Source organism: Capra hircus, chromosome 6 (genome assembly GCF_001704415.2).
Source record: "Capra hircus breed San Clemente chromosome 6, ASM170441v1, whole genome shotgun sequence".
In the NCBI taxonomy this organism is placed as follows: domain Eukaryota; kingdom Metazoa; phylum Chordata; class Mammalia; order Artiodactyla; family Bovidae; genus Capra; species Capra hircus.
Genome location: NC_030813.1, coordinates 85,179,829 through 85,204,658, shown reverse-complemented (window position 1 = coordinate 85,204,658; position 24,830 = coordinate 85,179,829). Strand labels below are relative to the sequence as shown.

Below are 24,830 nucleotides of genomic sequence, written 5' to 3'. Positions count from 1 at the left end.
ACTCACATGCTGTTGTTATTATAGTAGTCTATACATTTCTCTCTTACATGTTAATAACATAGATGAATTGCATGTGCAAGATCATTAACTTTTAGATCAGTGATAATACTGACAAAACAATATTAAACACTTTGTTATCATGAAATGTTCTACACTTTGCCCTTTCAATTGATTTCCCCAGCTGCTGACTACTCATAAAATTTAGTTATTTGAAGTGTAGGAGTTAACTTTTAACTTCCTTTGATTGATTTCTCCTGGGATATAAGCATGAGCAATACCAAAATGATAGAGTAATTTTTAAGTACTGCATATGAGCAAGATGTCTATGAAATGGCTCTCACTTCTGCTGCTGCTACAGCTGACTTGCTACTTTAGCTCTGGGAGTTGTGGAAAGGTGCTGGTGTGGCCAGTGGAATTTAGTCATTGGATGAATATGAAGGCAGTTCTGGATGAACTAGTCATGAGGGGTCATGAGGTGACTGTTCTAATATCTTCAGCTTCCACTATTACTGATGCCAACAAACCATCTGCTTTTAAGTTTGAGATTTTCCCTGTATCTTTAACTAAAGATGATTTTGAGAATGCTGTCAAGAATTTGATTGAGAAATGGACATATATGGCAAAAAGTTCATTTTGGACAAATGTTTTATCATTTAACGAGTTGAAAAGCTTACTTTGGGAATTTTCTGGAATGCTTATGAAAATGTGTAAAGAAGTTGTTTCAAAAAAGAAACTTATAACAAAACTACAGGAATCAAGGTTTGATGTCCTTCTTGCAGATGCCGTTGGACCCTGTGGTGAGCTGCTGACTGAGATACTTGGAATACCATTAGTGTACAGTCTCCGTTTTTCGCCTGGCTATTTGTTTGAAAAGTATAGTGGACAACTTTCATTCCCACCATCCTATGTACCTGTTATATTATCAGCATTAAGTGATCACATGACATTTATGGAAAGGGTCAAAAATATGATATATGTACTTTATTTTGACTTCTGTTTCCAGACATTTGATATGAAGACATGGAATGAGTTTTACAGTGAAGTACTAGGTAAGTCATCTTTTTGGTTGGTAGCATGAAGTCCTAATTTTCCAAGTGCCTTGGAAGGTGACCACATAAACATAAAGCCACAGGATTTTGTCTCTTACAAGGAAATGAGGTAATGAAAATATAAAACGACCCATCAATCCCATAAGTATTATGGAAACACTTAAATCACAGGGTAATATAGAACCTTGTGGCCCATTACTAGTATAGGACACTTCAAGAAATTTAAACCACAAATTGAAGCACTTAAAATTTCTCCAAACAATTATATATGTAACTCATGAAACTTCATCTTTTAACTTAAAAAGTTCCCTGGAAACCTCATAAAATATCTTGATAAATGAAGACAAGTAGATTAAGGAATTACAAACATATTTGTAGTGCAAGTATCTAGGTAGCATTTAGAAACTGTTTCTACTTGTGTAGCTCAGTTTCCATACTATATATTTTATTATTCATTATATGCGTAAAAGTTTCCCAATCATATTTCATTATATCATGTCATATTATATGTATACACACACATATATATTTGCTTTATCAAAGAACATATACTTTCAAACATCTTTCTCTACATTATTTCAAATTCCTTTCCCCATATTACCTAATATATTCATATGGCAATATTCTCATTTGATCTAGTATTTGTTGTTACTTTTGTTTTTGCTTTTCCTTTAAGGAAGACCCACTACATTTTTAGAGACAATTGGAAAAGCTGATATGTGGCTGATTCGAACCTATTGGGATTTTGAATTTCCTCGCCCAGTGCTGCCAAATTTTGAATTTGTTGGAGGCCTCCACTGCAAACCTGCCAAACCCCTGCCTAAGGTCACCTACTCCTTTTTTTTCTGCTTTGTTAACTTTTCATTTTCAGTTAGAATAATCTTAAAAATTCTAGAATTTTGGTTACAGTGAATCATATATGGGAAGCTGGATATTGACATTCCAGTTAGAAACTGATATATTTCCATACCAACACAAGTACCTGAATTTCATTATCATGGCAAAATAAAGTGGGATACCTGGGAGACTGTGAAAATATGTCAGTTAAATTAAGGCCTTTATAATTCAACATAATAGAGATAAACTATTCATTAAAGAATAATTACAAAGGGACAAGCATAGTCCAGAAATAAGTGCTAACATGCAGAGGAATGGTGTGGACACAGTTTCTGCCACTGGATACTCTATCTAGAAAGACAGAATGAAAGCAAATAATAAAATGTGTTACTATAAAGAAAGATCAAAATGCCAAAGAAACATTCAGCAGGAATCATAGAAAATATCTTGGAGGCATTGATAATTATGGTGAATTCTAAAGGATACTCAGGAATAATTGAAGGTAAGGAATATTAACATTTTAGGAATCAGTGAAGTTAAAATGATCTTGAATGGGTGAATTTAACTGAGATGACCATTAAATCTACTACTGTGGGCAGGAATCCCTTAGAAGAAATGGAGTGGCCATCAGAGTCAACAAAAGAGTCTGAAATGCGATACTAGGATGCAACCTCATAAAAGACAGAATCATTTCTGTTCGTTTCCAAGGCAAACCATTCAATATCACGGTAATCCAAATCTATACCCTGACCAGTAATGCTGAAGAATCTGAAGCTGAATGGTTCTATGAAGACCTACAAGACCTTTTAGAATCAACAACCGCAAAAGATGTCCTTTTCATTGGAATGCAAAAGTAGGAAGTCAAGAAACACCTGGAGTAACAGGCAAATTTGGCCTTGGAGTATAGAATGAAGCAGGGCAAAGAGAATACTTTGGTCATAGCAAACACCCTCTTTCCAACAACACAAGAGAAGACTCTACACATGGACATCACCAGATGGTCAACACCAAAATCAGATTAATTATATTCCTTGCAGCCAAAGATGAAGAAGCTCTATACAGTCAGCAAAAACAATCCATCTGACTATGGCTCAGATCATGAGCTCCTTATTGCCGAATTCAGACTTTAATTGAAAAAAGGAGGGGAAACCACTAAACCATTCAGGTATGACCTAAATTTAATCCCTTATGATTATACAGTGGAAGCGAGAAATAGACTCAGGGGCTTAGATCTGACAGACAGAATGACTGAAACACTATGGATGGAGGTTTGACATTACACAGGAGACAGGTATCAAGATCATCCCCAAGAAAAAGAATTGCAGAAAAAGCAAGATGACTGTCTGAGGAGGCCTTACAAATAGCTGAGAAGAAGAGAAGTGAAAAGAAAAGGAGAAAAGGAAAAATATACCCACTTAAATGCAGAGTTCCAAAGAACAGCAAGGAGAGAGAAGAAAGCCTTCCTCAGCAATCAATGCAAAGAAATAGAGGAAAACAATAAAGTGGGAAGGACTAGAGATCTTTTCAAGAAAATTAGAGATACCAAGGGAAGATTTCATGCAAAGATGGGCTCGATAAAGGACAGAAATGGTATGGACCTAACAGAAGCAGAAGATATTAAGAAGCAGTGGCAAGAATACACAGAAGAACTATACAAAAAAGATCTGCATGACCCAGATAATCATGATGGTATGATCACTCACCTAGAACCAGATATCCTAGAATATGAAGTAAAGTGGGCCTTAGAAAGCATCACTATGAACAAAGCTAGTGGAGGTGATGGAATTCCAGTTGAGCTATTTCAAATCCTGAAAGACGATACTGTGAAAGTGCTGCACTCCATATGCCAGCAAATTTGGAAAACTCAGCAGTGGCCACAGGACTGGAAAAGGTCAGTTTTCATTGCAATCCCAAAGAAAGGCAATGCCAAAGAATGCTCAAAATACTGCACAATTGCACTCATCTCACATGCTGGTAAAGTAATAATCAAAATTCTCCAAGCCAGGCTTCAACAGTATGTGAACCGTGAACTTCCAGATGTTCAAGCTGGTTTTAGAAAAGGCAGAGGAAACAGAGAAAATTTCCAACTTCAGTTGAATTACTAAAAAAGCAAGAGTGTTCCAAAAAAGCATCTATTTCTGCTTTACTTACTAGGACAAAGCCTTCGACTGTATGAATCACAACAAAGTGTGGAAAATCCTTAAAGAGATGGGACTACCAGACCACCTGACCTGCCACGTGAGAAATCTATATGCAGGTCAAGAACTGGACATGGAACGGTTAGAACTGGACATGGAACGACAGACTGGGTCCAAATAGGGAAAGGAGTACATCAAAGCTGTATATTGTCACCCTGCTTATTTAACTTGTATGCAAAGTACATCATGAGAAACGCTGGGCTGGAAGAAGCACAAACTCGAGTCAAGACTGTCGGGAGAAATATCAATAACCTCAGATATGCAGATGACACCACCCTTATGGTAGAAAGTGAAGAAGAACTAAAGAGCCTCTTGATGAAAGTGAAAGAGGAGAGTGAAAAAGCTGGCTTAAAGCTCATCATTCAGAAAATGAAGATCATGGCCTCCAGTCCCATCACTTCATGGCAAATAGATGGGGAAACAGCAGAAACAGTGGCTGACTTTATTTTTCTGGGTTCCAAAATCACCACAGATGGTGACTGCATCCATGAAATTAAAAGACGCTTACTCCTTGGAAGAAAAGTTATGACCAATCTAAGTAGCATATTAAAAACAAGAAACAACCTAGATGTCCATCAGCAGATGAATGGATAAGAAAGCTGTGGTACATATACACAATGGAGTATTACTCAGCCGTTAAAAAGAATTCATTTGAATCAGTTCTGATGAGATGGATGAAACTGGAGCCAATTATACAGAGTGAAGTAAGCCAGAAAGAAAAACACCAATACAGTATACTAACACATATATATGGAATTTAGGAAGATGGCAATGACGACCCTGTATGCAAGACAGGAAAAAAGACACAGATGTGTATACCGGACTTTTGGACTCAGAGGGAGAGGGAGAGGGTGGGATGATTTGGGAGAATGGGAATTCTAACATGTATACTGTCATGTAAGAATTGAATCGCCAGTCCATGTCTGACATAGGGTGCAGCTTGCTTGGGGCAGGTGCATGGGGATGACCCAGAGAGATGTTGTGGGGAGGGAGGTGGGAGGGGGGTTCATGTTTGGGAACGCATGTAAGAATTAAAGATTTTAAAATTAAAAAAAAAATTAAAAAATAAAATAAAATTAAATTAAAATTAAAATACAAGAAAAAATAATACAGATATCCAAATATACAGTTAAAAAAAAAAAAAAAACAAGAGACATTTCTTTGCCAATAAAGATCCATCTAGTCAAAGCTATGGTTTTTCCAGTAGGGTGTGAATGTGAGAGTTGGACTCTATTGAAAGCTGAGCACCAAAGAACTGATGCTTTTGAACTGTGGTGTTGGAGCAGACTCTTGAGAGTCCCTTGGACTTAAAGGAGATCCAACCAGTCCATCCTAAAGGAAATCAGTCCTGAATATTTATTGGAAGGACTGATGCTGAAGATGAAAAGCCAATACTTTGGCCACCTGATGTGAAGAACTGACTCATTTGAAAAGACCCTGATTCTGGAAAAGATTGAAAGTGGGAGGAAAAGGAGATGATAGAGGATGAAATGGTTGGATGGCATCACCAACTCAATGGACATGAGTTTGAGTAAACTCTGGGAGTTGGTGATATACAGGGAGGCCTGGCATGTTACAGTCCATGGGGTCTCAAAGAGAGAAACATGACTGAGCAACTGAACTCTATCTAACTGAACTGAGCTGAAGGTAGAGGAAGATACAAAAGAAAAGCATAGTCATGACAGTTACCAAGAAGTCCAGGTTCAGTCTAAACAGGAAGAGGCTGAGTAAAGAAGCAGAAAATGCTGGAGATTTAAGTTGCAGACATATAATTGTAAGGAGTTTGGCACATTTAGTAGGGCATAAAAGGGTAAAGAAAAGGGTGAGATGGTCACATTAAAAATAAAATTACAGGATATAGTTACCTTGTTGGATTATAAAGCAGCAAGAGTGGAAAGGGACCTCATTTAGCAGGTAGTTGCAAGATAAAGGCAGTGATGGAAAACTAGTCAAAAATGTCCATAGAGATGTAACCACGCTATATAATAATAGCACCAACCTCATATTGTCCTTGATGGAAAAATGTGTTAACACATGTGAATTATCCAAAATGTCACTAGCCCATACTCAGTGATCCAGAAGAAATATTAATTATTTTCTTTAATTTGTTACTATAACATATTTTCAATAACCCAATGTGTGCCAGCCACATAAATCTAATTTCTAATTGAAATTGAAATGATTTTCCTAATCATCAAGATAATATTATCCAGCAAACTGTCAGAGAATACATATCCCATGGAATCTTTTAAAAGCAAATTTTAAAAGTTAACTTACCTAAAAAGGTAATAAAAATAATTTAATAAATTCAACAAAATTTACTTAAATAAAGTTTAATTCACATTTAAACTTTTTTTAGTATTAAGAAATTTAAGTTTTTGGCAATCAGATGAGCAAGATGAAATGTAAAAAAATTTTTGTAAGAATTGAGGCTCCTTACCAGTGCTCTAGATAAAATGAAAAATCTTCTTCAAAAATATAAATGTTGCCTTAGTAATTTGCAGCCAAATCCAAACCTTACTTGCTTTTACATCAGCATTTAAACCATTCTTCATTTGAAATCCCAGGGGTTTACATCTTACAGCATGAAAGAGATAACTCCATCTATCTTAATAGAACAGATGTTTTCTGCCTACACTGATCCTCTTGTTGTCCAATTGCTCAGTCGTGTCTAACTATTTGCTAACCCACAGACTGCAGCACACCAAGCTTCCCCGTCCTTTATCATCTCCTAGAGTTTCCTCAAGCTCATGTCATTGAGTAGGTGATGCCATCCAACCATCTCATCTTCTGTCGTCCCCTTCTCCTCCTGCATTCAATCTTTCCCAGTATCAGGATCTTTTCTAATGAGTTGGCCTTTCACATCAGGTGACCAAAGTATTGGAGTTTCAGCCTCAGCATCAGTCCTTCCAAAGAATAGTCAGGTTGATTGCCTTTAGGATTGACTGGTTTGATCTCCTTGCAGTCCAAGGGACTCTCAAGAGTTTTCTCCAGAACCCTATAGAAAACCACAGTAAAAGTTCCCTTAAGGAATGCAGGTCCCAACATCATAGATACTTAACAGAATGAGCACAGAGAAAATCTACCCCTATACAAACCATAAAGACTGTACAGATTAAAAAAAATAAAAGTGAGAGGCCACAATTTCTACCAGTTGAATCTAAAACCATCTGTAGTTTCAAAATATAAGGAATACTATGTATAAAGTAATATTCCCTATGAACAAAACCAAGAATCTAGTCTGTTTTAAATTGACTTAAGACATAAATAGAAAGCAAGCAATCTTTAGCCAACTGTTTTGTGGTCTCTTTTTAAAAATTAGTTAAATGTTGTCTGTCCTGGGTCTTCGTTGCTGTGCTGGCTTTCTCTAGTTGCAGTGCATGGGTTTCTCACTGAGGTGGCTTGCAGGCTCTAGACTTGCAGGCTCAGTGGTTGTGGTGCATGTGCTTAGTCGCCCCTGGGGATGCCCTGAGGCATGTGAGATCTTTCCAAGTTCAGTTCAGTTCAGTTCAGTCGCTCAGTCATGTCCAACTCTTTGCCACCCCGTAAAGCGCAGCATGCCAGGCCACCCTGTCCATCACCAACTCCCGGAGTTCACTCAGACTCACGTCCATCGAGTCCGTGATGCCATCTAGCCATCTCATCCTCTGTCGTCCCCGTCTCCTCCTGCCCCCGATCCCTCTCAGCATCAGAATCTTTTCCAATGAGTCAACTCTTCGCATGAGGTGGCCAAAGTATTGGAGTTTCAGCCTTAGCATCATTCCTTCCAAAGAAATCCCGGGGCTGATCTCCTTCAGAATGAACTGGTTGGATCTCCTTGCAGTCCAAGGGACTCTCAAGAGTCTTCTCCCACACCACAGTTCAAAAGCATCTATTCTTCGGCACTCAAGTTTCTTCACCGTCCAACTCTCACATCCACACATGGCTGCTAGAAAAACATAGCCTTGACTAGATGGACCTTTGTTGACAAAGTAATGTCTCTGCTTTTCAATATGCTATCGAGGTTGGTCATAACTTTTCTTTTAAGGAGTAAGGGTCTTTTAATTTCATGGCTGCAGTCACCATCTGCAGTGATTTTGGAGCCCCCAAAAATAAAGTATAACACTGTTTCCACTGTTTCCCCATCTATTTCCCATGAAGTGATGGGTCCAGATGCCATGATCTTCATTTTCTGAGTGTTGAGCTTTAAGCCAACTTTTTCACTCCCCACTTTCACTTTCATCAAGAGGCTTTTTAGTTCCTCTTCACTTTCTGCCATAAGGGTGGTGTCATCTGCATATCTGAGGTTATTGATATTTCTCCCAGCTATCTTGATTCCAGCTTGTGCTTCTTCCAGACCAGCATTTCTCATGATGTATTCTGCATATAAGTTAAATAAGCAGGGTGATAATATACAGCCTTGACGTACTCCTTTTCCTATTTGGAACCAGTCTATTGTTCCATGTCCAGTTCTAACTGTTTTTTAAACTGATTCCAGTTTTACTGAAATGTAGCTAATTAATAATGTTGTGATAGCTTCAGGTGGACAGCAAAGGGACTCAGCCATGCACGTACATGTCTCCATTTTTCCACAAACTCCCCTCCTATCTAGGCTCCCACATAACATTGAGCAGAGTTCCTGTGTTATCTTTTAGGTCCTTGCTGGTTATCCATTTTAGATATAGCAGTGTGTAATATCTGTTTTGAATGCAAATTGCTTGGATTACCTATAGTAATCTTCCCAGAGTCCAAAGGCTGACATAGATAGTGAAAGTTCTATGCTATCTAACCCTATTTTTGAAATTTCCATTTTTTCATTTCAGGATAGTGATAATGTTAGTAGGAGAGAAGATTAGGAGAAGACAAAGAAGAATGAAGGGAAACATGAATAGTAGTATAATTGTGATAAATTAGCAATATTTGCTATTATTTCCAAGCTGAAGAGACAAGATTTAATTCAAACTCAATGACTGTGAGAACTTCATTGCATAATGAAACTGCTTATTCACACCATTAACTTTTCCAGTAATTATTGGATTCTAAGAAAATTTCTGCCCTTGTTAAAGAATTAGGATATTTGACAAAATGCATCAAGTCATAACAATGCTTATAGATTTTGCTTCATAATATACTTATATGAAACTATACACTATTTAGGACTTCCAGGGTGGCTCAGACGGTAAAGCATCTGTCTACAATGCAGGAGACCTAGGTTCAATCCCTGGGTCGGGACGATCCCCTGGAGAAGGAAATGGCAATCCATTCCAGTACTATTGCCCGGAAAATACCATGGACAGAGGAGCCTGGTAGGCTACAGTCCATGGGGTCGCAAAGAGTCGGACAAGATCAAGATGTCCTAACATGATATGTTGGGAAATAATTTAAAAATGTCAACACTGGAAATAATAGAAATAAAGGGCTTACCTGGTGGCTCAGATGGTAAAGCATCTGCCTGCAACGTGGGAGACCTGTGTTCAATTCCTGGGTCAGGAAGATCCCCTGGAGAAGGAAATGGCAATCCACTCCAGCACTTTCGCCTGGAAAATCCCATGGACAGAGGAGCCTGATAGGCTACAGTCCATGGGGTCGCAAAGAGTCAGACATGACTGAGCGACTTCACTTAAAGCAATGGTTAAATAATTTGTAAATGCTCACATCATACCACTACAATGATTTCATCAAAGAATGCTTAATTACACTGTCAGCTATAAGGTTTAGTTGGAAAATAATAAATATAAGATCACAATTTTCTTCTAGGATAAAACATAATATAAGCTGGAATTACAATTATATATATATATCAAATGCATATTTAATGATAGAAGTAGAAAAAAGATTAGAATGAAAGCACAAATTTTAACATAAGGTCCTCTATGTTTATTTAGGTTGTCAAAAATGGCAGGATTTCCTTCTTTCTCATGGATGAATAACATTACATTCTGAGTGTGTGTCTTCATGCGTGCATTTGTGTGTATATTTATCACATCATATGGATTCATCCATTGATGGGCACTTAAGTTGTTTCCTTGATTACTGCAAATATTGTTGCAATAAACATGGGAATGCATGTATTTCATCTACCTTATTTTTATTTCCTTTGGTTATATACACAGAAGTAGAACTGCTGGCTCATACAGTAGATCTATTTTTAATTTTTTGAGGAAATTTCACTTCGTTTTTGATAAAGATGGGACCAATTTACATTCCAATTGCCAGTGTAAAAACATTCACTTTTATTCACATTCTCACCAACACTTTCCTCTTCTTAGTGATGGACTTTCTAACTTTGAATTGCATTTCCCTAATTAGTGATATTGATATGGATAACTGGTGACCATTTGGATGTCTTCTTTGAAAAATGTCTGTTTTGTTTATCTGCTTATTCTTTAATTGAATTTTTTGTTGCTATTGTGTTTTGTGAGTTCTATATATGTTTTGGATATTAGTCCTTTTCTAAATATGTAGTTGTGAAATTTTTCTCCCATTCTTCAGGTTGTGTTTTCATTTTGTTGATTGTTTCCTTTGTTGCACAGAAGCTTTTAAGTTTGATGCAGTCCCACTTGTTGTTGTTTTTTGTTTTTTGTTTTTTTTTGATGTCATATTAAAAAAAACAATCACTTTCAAGACTACTGTTAAGGAAGATCATCTCTACATTTTCTTTAAAAGTATTATGGTATCTGGTGTTATGCTTAAGTCTTTGATAAATCTGAGGTAATATTTTGAGGGTGTAAGATAGGTGTCTCATTTCATTTTTTTTTTTTTTTGCCTATGTTTATTCAGGTTTTTCAGAAGTAAAAGAAGTGATTATTCTTTCCTCATTGGGTATTCTTGGCTCTTTTGTTGAATTTTGGTTGGCTGTATATGCAGAGATTTTTTTCTAGACCCTGTATTATGCTTCATTGGTATGTACTGGAATTGATAGGCCAGTACCATATTGCTTTAAATGCTATCCGTTTGTACCATAGCAAAGTAGATGGGCTTCCCTTGTGGCTCAGCTGGTGAAGAATCTGCCTTCAATGCTGGAGACCTGGGTTCGATCCCTGGGTTGGAAAGATTCCCTGGAGAAGGAAATGGCAAGTCACTCCATTATTCTTGCTTGGAAAATTCCATGGATGCAAGAACCTGGCAGGCTATGGGGTCACAAAGAGTCAGACACGACTGGGCGACTTCAATTTTGTACTATAATTTGAAATTTGGAGGTGTAATGCCTTTGGCTTTGGGTAGCATGGATATTTTAACAATATACATATGCTGATCCATGAACATAGGATGTCTTTCCATTTATTTATGTTTTCTTCTATTTCTTTCAACAAAGTCTTAGAGTTATTACTGCAAAGATCTTATACTTTACTGGTTATATTTCTAGTTATTTTTTTTGTTTTTGGTCCTATTGTAAATGGAGTAGCTTTTCCATTAATATCACATATAAATGTAATGGATTTCTCTATGCTGATTTTACATCCTGCAACTTTACTGAATTTGCTGATTAGCTCAATTTTGTGGTTAAATCTATCTTTTCTGTGCAAAAATCAATGCCATCTGCAAAAAGTGACAAGTTTACTTCTTCCTCTCTGTTTGCGTGCATGTGTGCTTCGTCACTCAGTTTTGTCTGACTTTGCAACCCCATAGACTGTAGCCCACCAGCCTCCTCTGTCCATGGAATTTTCTAGGCAAGAGTACTGGTGTGGGTTGCCATTTCCACTTCCGGGGAATCTTCCCTATCCAGGGATTGAACCCACGTTTCCTGCATCTACTGCATTGGCAGGCAGATTCTTTACCACTGAGAAGCCCTCTTTTCTAGAAGCCTTTTACACTTTATTTTGCCTAGTTACTGTAACTAAGACTTCTAGTATTATTTTGAATCAGTGTGCTAGTGGCATCCTTTTCTTGTTCCCAATCTTAGAGGAAAAGCTTTCAAGTTTTCATTGTTGAGGATAACATTAACTTTGGGTTTGTGCGTGTATATATATATACACACAAAGTCTTTATTGCATTGCGGTAGGTTCCCTCTATACCTAAAAAATGAGAGTTTCTATTATGAAAGAATGTTGTATCTTTTCAAATGCTTTTTTTTTGTTCATGTGCATCTGTTGAAATGACCAAGTTATTTTATATTTCATTCTATTAATGAAATGTATTAGAAATATTTTCGGGTATGTTGGACCATCCTTACATCCCAGAGATATATTCCATTGGTAATGATATATAATCTTTTAAATATATTCTTAAATTCAGTTTGCTGATATTTTAGTGATAATCTTTGCATATACATTCAGTCTGGATATTGTCCTATAGTTTTCTTTTCTTGTTAAGTGTTTATCTACTTGGTATCAGGATAATGCTGGCCTTGTAGAATGAGTTTGAAAAGTTTCCCTCCAACCCCTTAATTTTGGGGAAGATTTTTCTGAAGGACTGACATTAATTTTCTTTAAATATTCACAGAATTTATCAATGAACGCATCTGGTTCTGATTTTTGTGAGATTTTTAATTTATGATTCAATATCTACTCATTGGGACAGTTCAGCTTTTCTATTTCTTCCTAATTCAGTCTTGGTTGTTTCTAGGAAGCTGTCTATTCTTTTCCAATGTGTAATTTGTTATCATGTAATTCATCATAGTAGTTTCTTATGATCCTACATATTTTTGTCATATCAGTTGTAATGTCTCCTATTTCATTTTCATGTTTTGAATCCTTTTTTTCTTGGTAAATCTAGTTAGATGTGGTCAGTCTTGTTTACCTTTTTGAAAAAACAGAAAAATATAATGTATAATATCACTTGGACCCAACCCTGTATGCAAGACAGTAAAAGAGACACAGATGTATAGAATGGACTTTTGGACTCTGTGGGAGAGGGAGAGGGTAGGATGATTTGGGAGAATGGCACTGAAACATGTATACTATCATGTAGGAAATGAATCGCCAGTCTATGTTCAATGTCGGATACAGGATGCTTAGGGCTGGTGCACGAGGATGATCCAGAGAGATGATATGGGGTGGAAGGTGGGAGGGGGCTTCAGGATTGGGAACTCATGTACACCCGTGGCAGATTCATGTTAATGTATGGCAAAACCAATACAGTATTGTAAAGTAAAATAAAGTAAAAATAAAAATTTTAAAAAAATAAATAAATAAAAATAAAAATGCCAAACTTGTAAAAACGGAAGTAATATAGAGGTTACCAAGGACTAAAGGATAGGAGAATAGGAAAGATGTTTAAGGGTATATGTTTGCATCTTATAGTAAATAAGTTCTAGAGATCTAAAGTACCGAATAGTGAATATACACAACAGTATAATATTATAATCATCATACTTTCCAAGGGACTATATCTTAATTATTCCCACCAAAAAAGCAATGATAATTATTAGACATAATAAAGGTTCAATCAATAATAAAATGGCAATCATATTATAAAATATAAATTATCAAATCAAGTTATACATCTGAAATTATATAATTATATAATCTACATAATTATATAGATTATATAATCTATATAATTATCTATATAATTTATATAATTATATAATCTATATAATCTTCTAAAATTATTATATAATTTTCTATATAAAATATACTTCCATTTTTTTCTAAAAACATGTGAATTTGAAACTAAGGAATTCCTAGATAGAGAGTTTAGTAAATCTATTTCCTATTATAATTTTCTATGCTTTTGCATATTTTTTGCCATAAGTCTGTATTATTTTCATAAAAATTATCAGGGAATGAGAATAGTCAGTACATATCAGTAATTAATTTATAAAAAGTGAATATATTATAATAATAGCAAACAGATGCATCTTTCACAGTATGGATGAAGCACCATTGGGTAGCAAGTCATTGAGACAAAACATTGAAGACAAGTAAATTTAAATCCTGCTACAGGTCACTAGAATGCATACATTACCTGGATGCACCATGTGAGTCATAAGAAAGTTTAGTGGCCTTATCACTGTGACTGATATCATTAGGGTGAAATTATATTCTGAAAAAATGTGCTACACAATATATAGTCTGCAATATTAAAGTCTGAACATTTTTTTCGTTTCTTTTTCTGTTAAAAATAGTTTTGAAAAAAATTGATACCAATAATTAGGATCAGAAAGTATACATTCTGTGATAGAGGAATTCAGTCATTATCTAGAGAGAGAAAAGAATAGTGAATTTAAAACAGAAAAAAGAAATAAGAAAAGGTGAGTACATAGATTTGATCAGATATCCAGGAAAATTTTGCTCATCTACAATTTTTGTAATAGAGTATATTGAGAAATGTGGAATTAGTCTGTTAATAGTAGAATAAAATGTAACAATTTTTAAAAATGAAATGGAGTCAAAATCATAAGACAAAATAATTCAGAAACAATTGCAGGAAAATACAGATTTATTAGGAGCTGGCATGCTGCAGTCCATGGGGTCACAGAGTCGGACATGACTAAGTGACTGAAGTGAACTTCTGAGGAGCTTTATTTAGTTTGAAGTGAACTCAAAACGTGACCAGACCTCTACTGCAGAAGGCCATGGGGTACCTCTCCCACTGTGATCCTGGGGGGACTGAAGTGATGATGTTAGGGTCCCTCACATAACACGTCGTACTCTGACATCAATTATACAATATTAGTTCAGGACAAAGGATGTCATATATAAACAAACTCAGTACTATGGTAACTCAAATATGTAACTGCTCAAGCATTGCTGTTATTCAATTGCTAAATCGTGTCTGACTCTTTGCTATTCAAGCATATCTCTGGGTTATATATTAAATTCATAGGACTATTTCATAGAACTTTCAAACTACAAGCCAGACTCTTCAATAACAGTGATTAGTAATTCAGTGAGACAGAGTCTGGGAAATTACGACAAAGTTTAATGTAAGACAGTTAGAGAATGACAGACATAAACAAATTTGAATCATGGATTTTTTTTAGTGCTCATAGTAAGGAAAATGAAATCATAATGAATAAACTAACGTTTAAAATAGTTCTTCAGAAAGTCTATCTGAAATAAATAAATGGTTTATTAGATCTACAGTAATAAAGAATTAGAGGTGATTTAAACCCTGCAGTGTAGATGTCCAAGAATCTGTTAGTAATTAATAACATAACTGATAAAGAGTCTCTCTATAATATTGTTTCACAGTATCTCCTTGTCACCACTGTGTATTGGCTCTATCTCATTTCCTGCTTATACACAAACACATTTGCACAAATATACATAATAGAAGAAATTGACCTCATTTCATCTATTTCCTTCCCAAGGACCTCAGGGATATCACCTGTTAAAAAAGACACCTATTACTACAAACTGTAGGAGCTTCCATGGTGGCTTAGATGATAAAGAACCTACATAAACTGAGGGAGAGCAGGTTTGATCCCTGGGTAATGAAGATGCCCTGGAGAAGGAAATGACAAACCACTCTAGTATTCTTGCCTGGAGAACTCAATGGACAGAGCAGCCTGGTGGGCTACAGTTCATGGGGTCTCAAAGAGTCAAACAGGACTGAGTGACTACACTTTCACTTTCAAAAACAGTATGGAGTTTCCTCAGATTTTTCTAAAATAAAATTTTGGTGTTTAATACTGAAATACACAACTGACCAAAGTCAAAGATGTGAAGTTAGCGTGTTCGAGAATCAAGAGGGCAGGAGGGAAATGACTTTATAGTCATTTATAAACTAACTATATAGTATGTGGTAAGAATACACATCTCCTAATTTAAAACCTGTCAATACACGCTGTTTCTGTTGAGTTGCTCAATTGTGTTTGACTCTTTGCCACCCCATGGACTACAGCATGCCAGGCTTCCCTGTCCTTCACTATCTCCTGGAGTTTGCTCAAACTCATGTCCATTGAGTCAACGATGTTATCCAACCAGCTCATGCTCTGTCTTCCTTTCCCCCACTACCCTCAATCTTTCACAGAGTCAGGGTCATTTCCAATGAATTAACTCTTTGCATCAGCTGGCCAAAGTATTGGCCAAAGCATCAGTCCTTCTGATGAATATTCAGGATTGATATCCTTTAGGATTGACAAGTTTGATCTCCTTGCTGTCCAGGGGACTCTCAAGAGTCTTCTCCAGCACCACAGTTCAAAACAATCAGTTCTTTGGTGCTCAGTCAACTTGATAGTCCAACTGTTTCATCAATACATGACTACTGGAAAAACCATATTTTGAATGTATGGACCTTTGTCGGCAAAGTGATGTCTTGGCTTTTGAATACGCTAAGTTGGTCACAACTTTCCTTTCAAGCATCTTTTAATTTCATGGCTACAGTCATCATTCACAGTGATTTTGGAGCCCCCCAAAATAAAGTCTCTCACAGTTTCCATTGTTTCCCCATCTATTTGCCATGAAGTGATGGGACCAGATACTCTGATCTTAGTTTTCTGAATGTTGCATTTAAGCCAGCATTTTCACCTTCTTTCACTCTCAAGAGGCTCTTTAGCTCCTCTTCACTTTCTGCCATTAGGGTGGTGTCATCTGCCTATCTGAGGTTGTTGATATTTCTCCCAACAATGCTGATTCCAGCTTATATTTCATCCAGCCTGGCATTTTGCATGGTACACTCTATTAATGAAAAAAGCAGAGTGACTAGATACAGTCTTGAGTTAGTCTTTTCCCAATCTTGAACCAGTTCATTGTTCCATGCCCAGTTCTAACTGTTGCTTCTTGTCCTGCATATAGGTTTCTCAGGATGCAGGTAAGGCAGTATTCCCATCTCTTTAAGAATTTTCCACAGTATGTTGTCACTCACACAGTCAAAAGGCTTTAGCATGATCAATAAAACAGAAATAGATGTTTTACTGGAATTCCTTTGCTTTTCCTGTGATCCAACGGATGTTGGCAATTTGATCTCTGGTTCCTCTGCCTTTTCTAAGCCAGCCGGTACACCTGGGAGTTCTCAGTTCACATACTGTTGAAGCATAGCACCGATACATATGATGTGGCAATTCCTCTTTTGGTTATATATACAAAAGAATTGAAATGAGGATCCCAATGAGATATTTTCACACCATATTCATGAATGCAGTATTCATAAGAGCCAAGAGGCTGAAGCAACTGAAGCATCCATAAACAGAATAAACAAAATGTTGTGGATACAAAAAGATGGAGTATTACTCAGTCTTTAAAGGAAAATTCTGACACATGTTACAACATGAATGAATCTTATACTAAGTGAATTAAACCAGAGGTGAAAAGACAGACTGTACAATCCAACTTGAAAAAAGTATCAAAACTTATCTAATCTGTGCAAACATAGAGTAGAATAATTGTTGCCAGGAACTGAGGAAAGACGAAAATGGAGTTTCTTAATGGGTACAGACCAGACTTCCATCTTTGCCATATGAAAAAGTTCTGGAGATTGGTGCACAGTGAGAATATAATTAACATTATTGAACTATACACATAGGAATGATTAAGATGGTAAAATTTTATGTTATATTCATTTTACCATGATATTAAAAAAAAAAAAACAGTGACTACTTTAATAATTTCTAGACTATGTCTGATTTTGTCTCTTTAGTTTGTTTTTTTTTTTTTTCTGGCGGACTTTTCAATATTGTTTGCTATGCTGTTGTTGCTCATTTGTAATGAAGTAAATTCTTTTTCACAGGAAATGGAAGAGTTTGTTCAGAGCTCTGGAGAAAATGGTATTGTGGTGTTTACTTTGGGGTCAATGATCAGTAACGTAACAGAAGAAAAAGTCAATGTAATTGCATCAGCTCTTGCCCAGATTCCACAAAAAGTATGTAAAATGACTTAACAGTGGATAAGTACTTAAGGAAACTATTAAATTCTGTAAAAAGCCCTGGTTACAGATATATTATGCAAGAAGGACAAACTATTAAGATATCTCCAAATTATCTCAGATTTATATTTAAAAAAATAATAAAATATATATGGTAGATGGTAGAACAGTACATAGAATGTCTTCCTGACATTAAATTTGGATTAACAGTGTAATCACAAAGAAAATATGCAAGAGATCTAGTGTGAATTTTGGTATTGTAATGGTAGTGTGGACAAGAAAAGAAATCACCAAATTCTGTCTTGTCATTTGCCCATTTTCCCGAAGGACTCCTGAAGACACGATACACAGACAGATGGTCTCAGGAGTTGAATTTTCATGGTATATGTGGCCTCTCAATAATGTTAAGAAATATTGATAAAAGTCTGGAGCGCTTCTTGCAGTTTGAACTTGGCAGGAATTCCTGGTCCCTTTTACATTGCCTAAGCTTTGAAACAGACCTAATCAGTGTGCTTTCCAGGTTGCTATTCAGAGAAAGGTTGGCTTCTCTTAATTGCTTAGGCTAATTTCTTGCTGAAAAACTAAGGTTACTTTACATTCACAGAGCAAATAGAAGTTAAACGCTAGTAAATTATAATCTAGCTTATGAGAATTGCTTGGAACTACAAAACTGGTTCTTACTTTGCTGCTATACCTAGAGACCATATTAATCAATACTCAGTGCTTTCTGCTTCATTGTTGAAGCATTCAGGGTCAGTTGAATAACTTTAGTGTCACAATTATGAAACTTTTTCAACAGCCTTGTTGTCCCTTACAAATTACCAATTGACTCTTTTTTTCTAAAGGTAAAACATTTCCAAGTCTAGTATGATAATAGTGGTAATAATCTGGTGGTGGTGGTTTAGTTGCTGTCATGTCCGACTCTTGTGATCTCATGGGTTGTGCCCTCCAGGCTCCTCTGTCCATGGGATTCTCCAGGCAAGAATACTGGAGTGGGTTGCCATTTCCTTTTCCAATAATCCAGATTTATGGAAAAAAAAAAAACAAACCTCCAGTTCATTATTTTTGGAAGTAGTATTTAACAATTTGTAATCAAATGAAATTATATTTCCTAGACAGCCCTAATTAATTTATTATTAATAAATATAAACAAGCAGAGTATTTCTCTTAAGTTGTTGATTGCATGCATTTTCTTCTCTGCAATAAAATTGCAAAATTCTAATAAAATAAGTTATATTAACATGTGGGTATAAGTAAACACATAACAATTAAAAAGAAATTGGTGAATAAACTTAAAATGAGATTTAGAATACAAACTAAAACAAAAATATGTGGTTTATTAGTAATTTGCCATAGTCTTTCTGCCCTAGAAATAAGACCATGTAAAAATTTCTTAAATATTTGAATTCGCCATTGAAAACCTATTTTCTATGTCATCATATGTGAGATGTCATGATAGCATTCCATCTCAGATTGAACCTGAAAATGAGTCCGTAAAATGTGGGTGTTGCTATTCAGTAGTATATTAGTAGTTATTAACAATTAAGGCCTCATGCTCTGATTTACTTATATGTTAGACAGAAGCATTTAAATTTTATTTGCTTAAAATTTTAACACTATGACTTTGAAGTTGAACTCATGGAATAAGGTATTTCCTTTACCTTCACAGGTTCTCTGGAGATATGATGGCAAAACACCAGATACCCTAGGGCCCAATACTCGTCTGTATAAGTGGATACCCCAGAACGACCTTCTTGGTAAGACTTGGCAGAAAAATATTGAAAACATGAGTAACACCTGAGCAGAGTGATGCTACTTCAATAGGAAACAAACATACAGCATTTATTATTCAAAAACTCCTTTGAGTTTAAGTAAGACAACTTTACTCCTTCATTGCTATGTTTAGCCCCAGCGGAAAAAAACAATGAGAAATTTTAACTGCATTGTGTTATACATGGTCACATCCTTTACCTCCAGAATCAAAATATGTTTACTATGGTATAATTACATTTCACTGTAAAATTTTAAGTAACTGTGCACTGTTCTGTCTCTGAATTCTCCCCTTACTCCTATCTTTTCCATTCCTTCAGTTCAGTTCAGTTCAGTCGTTCAGGTGTGTCTGACTCTTTGTGACCCCATGAACCACAGCACACCAGGTCTCCCTGTCCATCACCAACTCCTGGAATTTACCCAAACTCATGTCCATTGAGTCAGTGAGGCCATCCAACCATCTCATCCTCTGTCATCCCCTTCTCCTCCTGCCCCAAATCCCTCCCAGCATCAGAGTCTTTTCCAATGAGGCAGCTCTTCACATCAGGTGGCCAAAGTATTGGAGTTTCAGCTTCAACATCAGTTCTTCCAATGAACACCCAGGACTGATCTCCTTTAGGATGGACTGGTTGGATCTCCTTGCAGTCCAAGGGACACTCAAGAGTCTTCTCCAACACCACAGTTCAAAAGAATCAATTCTTCTGCTCTCAGCTTTCTTTATAGTCCAATTCTCACATCCATACATGGCTACTGGAAAAATCATAGCCTTGACTAGATGGACCTTTGTCAGCAAAGTAATGTCTCTGCTTTTTAATATGCTGTCTAGGCTTTCCTTCCAAAGGGTAAGCATCTTTTAATTTAATGGCTGCAATCACCATCTGCAGTGATTTTGGAGCCCCCCAAAATAAAGTCTGACACTGTTTCCACTGTTTCCCCATCTATTTCCCATGAAGTGATGGGACCGGACGCCATGATCTTCATTTTCTGAATGTTGAGGTTTGAGGTTTAAGTCAAATTTTACACTCTCCACTTTCACTTTCATCAGAAGCTCTTTAGTTCCTCTTCACTTTCTGCCATAAGGGTGGTGTCATCTGCATATCTGAAGTTATTGATATTTCTCCCATCAATCTTGATTCCAGCTTATGTTTCTTCCAGTCCAGCGTTTCTCATGATGTACTCTGCATAGAAGTTAAATAAGCAGGGTGACAATATACAGCCTTGGCGTATGCCCTTTCCTATTTGGAACCAGTCTGTTTTTCCATGTCCAGTTCTAACTGTTGCTTCCTTACTTGCATAAGATTTCTCAAGAGGCAGGTCAGGTGGTCTTCCCATCTCTTTCAGAATTTTCCACAGTTTATTGTGATCCACACAGTCAAAGGCTTTGGCATAGTCAATAAAGCAGAAATAAATGTTTTTCTGGAACCCTCTTTTTCTTTTGATGATCCAGCAGATGTTGGCAAATTGATATCTGGTTCCTCTGCCTTTTTAAAACCACCTGTGGTGGATTCATGTTGATGTGTGGCAAAACCAATACAATATTTTAAAGCAATTAACCTCCAATTAAAATAAATAAATTTATTTAAAAATAAATAAATAAATAAAACCAGCTTGAACATCTGGAAGTTCACGGTTCATGTATTGCTGAAGCCTGGCTTGGAGAATTTTGATCACTCCCTACGGATAATTTTAATGATACTTAGAAATAAGAATTCCTCTTTTTATTACCTGTGACGCTCCATTTTCTATCAGAAAACATCCATATGTTTTATATCAAGTGGTCACACATTTCATGATAAATTGTAGCTTTTCCTTCCTCTGGTTCCACTACCACTGCCATTTACCCTTCTTGTTGCCTTGACACACTTCCTATCAGACTAAATGGCTTCATTATTGTTTTAGAGATTATATTTCTGACATGCCCTCCCTGTTTTTGTTGCAAAAATATTTTCTTTTACCCAGAATGCCCTTTCAGGATTTTCACCTACCAATCGTGGATTCATTTGTGAAGTTCAAGTACATAGCTCTTTATGAAGTCTTCACTTACCTCTCCAGCAGACTTAGGGATTTCTTATTCTGAATTCTGAAGCAATCTAAATACAGTTTTGTATGTTATCTAAAAGGCACTGCTTATTTCATTTGCATTATAATGCTCATTTCTTAGTTTATTTTTAAGACTTTTAATTAATAATTTTACTGAAATTCACACAATTCTAGGTCACCCAAAAACCAAAGCCTTTATAACTCATGGTGGAACCAATGGCATTTATGAGGCCATCTACCATGGGATCCCTATGGTGGGCCTTCCTTTGTTTGCTGATCAACCTGATAACATTGCCCGAGTGAAAGCCAAGGGAGCAGCTGTCAGAGTGGACTTGGAAACAATGTCAGCAAGAGATCTGCTCAGTGCATTGAAGGAAGTCATTAACAATCCTTCGTAAGTATATTTGTTTCAGTCCATTTTGTGACAACAAATACAACAACAAATATAACAGTTGCGCCAGAAGCTAGTTCATTTTTAAACTGATGTTTCTTTGCTTTCCCTTTAGCTACAAAGAGAAGGCTATGTGGTTATCCACCATTCAACGCAATCAGCCTATAAAGCCCCTGGACCGAGCAGTCTTCTGGATTGAGTTTGTCATGCGCCACAAAGGAGCCAAGCACCTGAGGCCAGCCGCCCACAACCTCACCTGGTTCCAGTACCACTCTCTGGATGTGATTGGGTTCCTGCTGGCCTGTGTGGCAACTGTTGTATTTGTCATCACAAAGTGCTTTCTCTTTTGTTACCGCAAGTTTGCTAAAACTGGAAAGAAGCAAAAGAGAGAGTAGCTGAAGGCGTTATGCCCCTAGATGGAACTCCTCCAGTTAATTCCAGCACAAAAGAGTTATGATGAGCTTCCCCTGTGACAAAACAACAATTCACAACTTAGCATCTCAGATCAAAATTGTTTTCAAGTGATTTTATTCCTGTTTACAAATTGGAAATAAGTCGTGCCAAGAATAAAACTGGTGAAATCTTCAGTGAGAATAAAGCTATAGGGTATATAATGAAATTTATTATTTTAATGCAAAAGCTATACTGAAATCATTGAATTTAATTGTGTTTCACAGGTTGTGCATAGTTACAAGTACAGTAACAAGTCTATTCATAGTATCCATATTATTTTGTAGATATTCAGAATTTTTACTCTATTTTGGTATAGAATTCTATAGTTTTATCTTGCTATAGAAGCTATTCAATAATTGGAATTGTATCAAAATATGCACCCCTTCATTTCATTTGTGAGACCACTAACACTTGGATTTTACTGTCCATCCAGCCTCAGCATCATTTTTTAACCTAAAGCCATGGCGAGTCATTTGCCTTCATCCAGTTTAACTCGTTTAACAGTGGAATATTTGTGGAATTGGGAATATAGCAACTGCTACCTGCTTCATCGTATAAAACTGAGATATTTCTGAAAATCTTTGATTTCATTACCTAATTCTCTATTTTTAATCATCTTTAAGATTAGTCACCTCATTGGGAGTTTAAATTGGTACAACACTATGGAGAATGACATGAAGTTTCCTTAAAAACCTAAAATTAGAGCTACCATATGACCCTGCAATCTACTCCTTAGCATGCATCCAGAGGAAAGCATGATCCAGAACAATGCATGCACTGTCATTGTAGCACTGTTTACAATAGCCAAGACATGAAAGCAAATTAAAAGCCCATTGAAAGAGGAAAGGATAAAGATGAGGCACGTATATACAATGGAATATTACTCAGCCATTAAAAACAATAAAATAATACCATTTACAGCAACATGGATGAACCTAGAGATTGTCATACTCAGTAAAATAAGTCAGACAGAGAAAAAGATATATCCTATGGCAGCCATTATATGTGGAATCTTAAAAGAAATGTTACAAATGAACTTGCAAAACAAACATTCTCACAGACTTTGAAAATGAACTTATGATTGTCAAGGGGACAGATGCATGGGAGGTATAATTAGGGAGTTTGGGCCCAACATGTACACACTGCTATATTAAAATGGATAACTGAGAAGGACCTACTGTATAGCATATGGAACTCTGCTTAATGTTATGTGGCAGCCTGGATAATAGGGGTATTTGAGGGGAAAACGAATGCATGTATATATATGGCTGAATCCCTTCACTGGTCACCTAAAAATACTACAACATTGTCAATCATCTATACCCCAATATAAAGTAAAATGTTAAAAAAAAAAATAGTCACCTGGTTGCTTTCATTACCATACTCAGCCCTTGATAAGGTGTATAAGGTCTCAGTTGCATATCAAATATATGTATATAACCTGTACTCTAAAGGGACTTATGAAATGTTCATTTTTTCCAAATGTCCCTGCATGTATCTATATGTGCTATGTTGTGCTTAGTGGGTCAGTCATGTCCAACAGTTTGCAACCCCATGGACTATAGCCTGCTAGGCTCCTCTGTCAGTGGGGATTCTCCTGGCAATAATACTCGAGTGTGTTTCCATTCCCTTCCCAGGGGATCTTCCCAGCCCAGTGATCAAACCCAGGTCTCCTGCATTGCAGGTGGAGTCTTCACTGACTAAGCCACCAGGGAAGCCCATATATTTACATTTACATGCATATTTATCTATCTACACACACACACACACACACACACACACACCCATATATACATATATATACACACATTCTTTCAAACCAAGACACAGAATCACTTAGTTACTTGCAGCTATGGTGTGAAATTCAACATGTTAAACACAAATTGAAATAATGGCTATTATTCTATATAACCACACTTTAGATCAGCATTTCTCATTTTTTTGTCATTTGTCTCAGAGCATATTGTCCCATCCCTCTCATAAGACTTATATATAAACTTTCACTCTTTTGTCATGATGAAAACAGTATAGACATCACTTTCTTTAAACAGACAAAGAATTGGTGGCTATTGTAGTGAGAACCACTACAAATCTCCAACAAAGAGTCAATAACCCAATATGAAAATAAATGAAGATGAGTAGGAAATTCACAGAAGTTAAATGATCAGTGCTACATAGAATGTGACAAAGTTCATTTGTGCTTGAGGAAATGAAAATTGAGTCAGTACATTACTTTCCAAAAGATGATTTGCAGAATAAATAATCTGGTAGAACCTAGTTGTTTTTTATTTTTTTTTTAATTTTAAAAACTTTAATTCTTACATGCGTTCCCAAACATGAACCCCCCTCCCACCTCCCTCCACA

The 24,830-nt window shown here is 36.3% G+C and overlaps 1 protein-coding gene across 1 annotated transcript; it reads left to right on the top strand.

Moving 5' to 3' along the window:
• LOC102173083 (UDP-glucuronosyltransferase 2B4-like) lies at window positions 311-23,346 on the top strand. The gene is made up of 6 exons (XM_005701678.3): window positions 311-1,049; window positions 1,726-1,874; window positions 17,678-17,809; window positions 19,482-19,569; window positions 21,797-22,016; window positions 22,129-23,346. The coding sequence occupies exons 1-6, from the start codon at window positions 311-313 to the stop codon at window positions 22,406-22,408; spliced, it is 1,608 nt and encodes a 535-aa protein (XP_005701735.2). The 3' UTR covers window positions 22,409-23,346.

Bases quoted from the DNA above. Each gene is read 5' to 3' on its own strand.
- LOC102173083 (XM_005701678.3), top strand. From the start codon at position 311: ATGAGCAAGATGTCTATGAAATGGCTCTCACTTCTGCTGCTGCTACAG. The intron at 1,050-1,725 runs GTAAGTCATCTT...TTTTCCTTTAAG, and splicing joins GTTTTACAGTGAAGTACTAG to GAAGACCCACTACATTTTTA. The intron at 22,017-22,128 runs GTAAGTATATTT...CTTTCCCTTTAG, and splicing joins GAAGTCATTAACAATCCTTC to CTACAAAGAGAAGGCTATGT.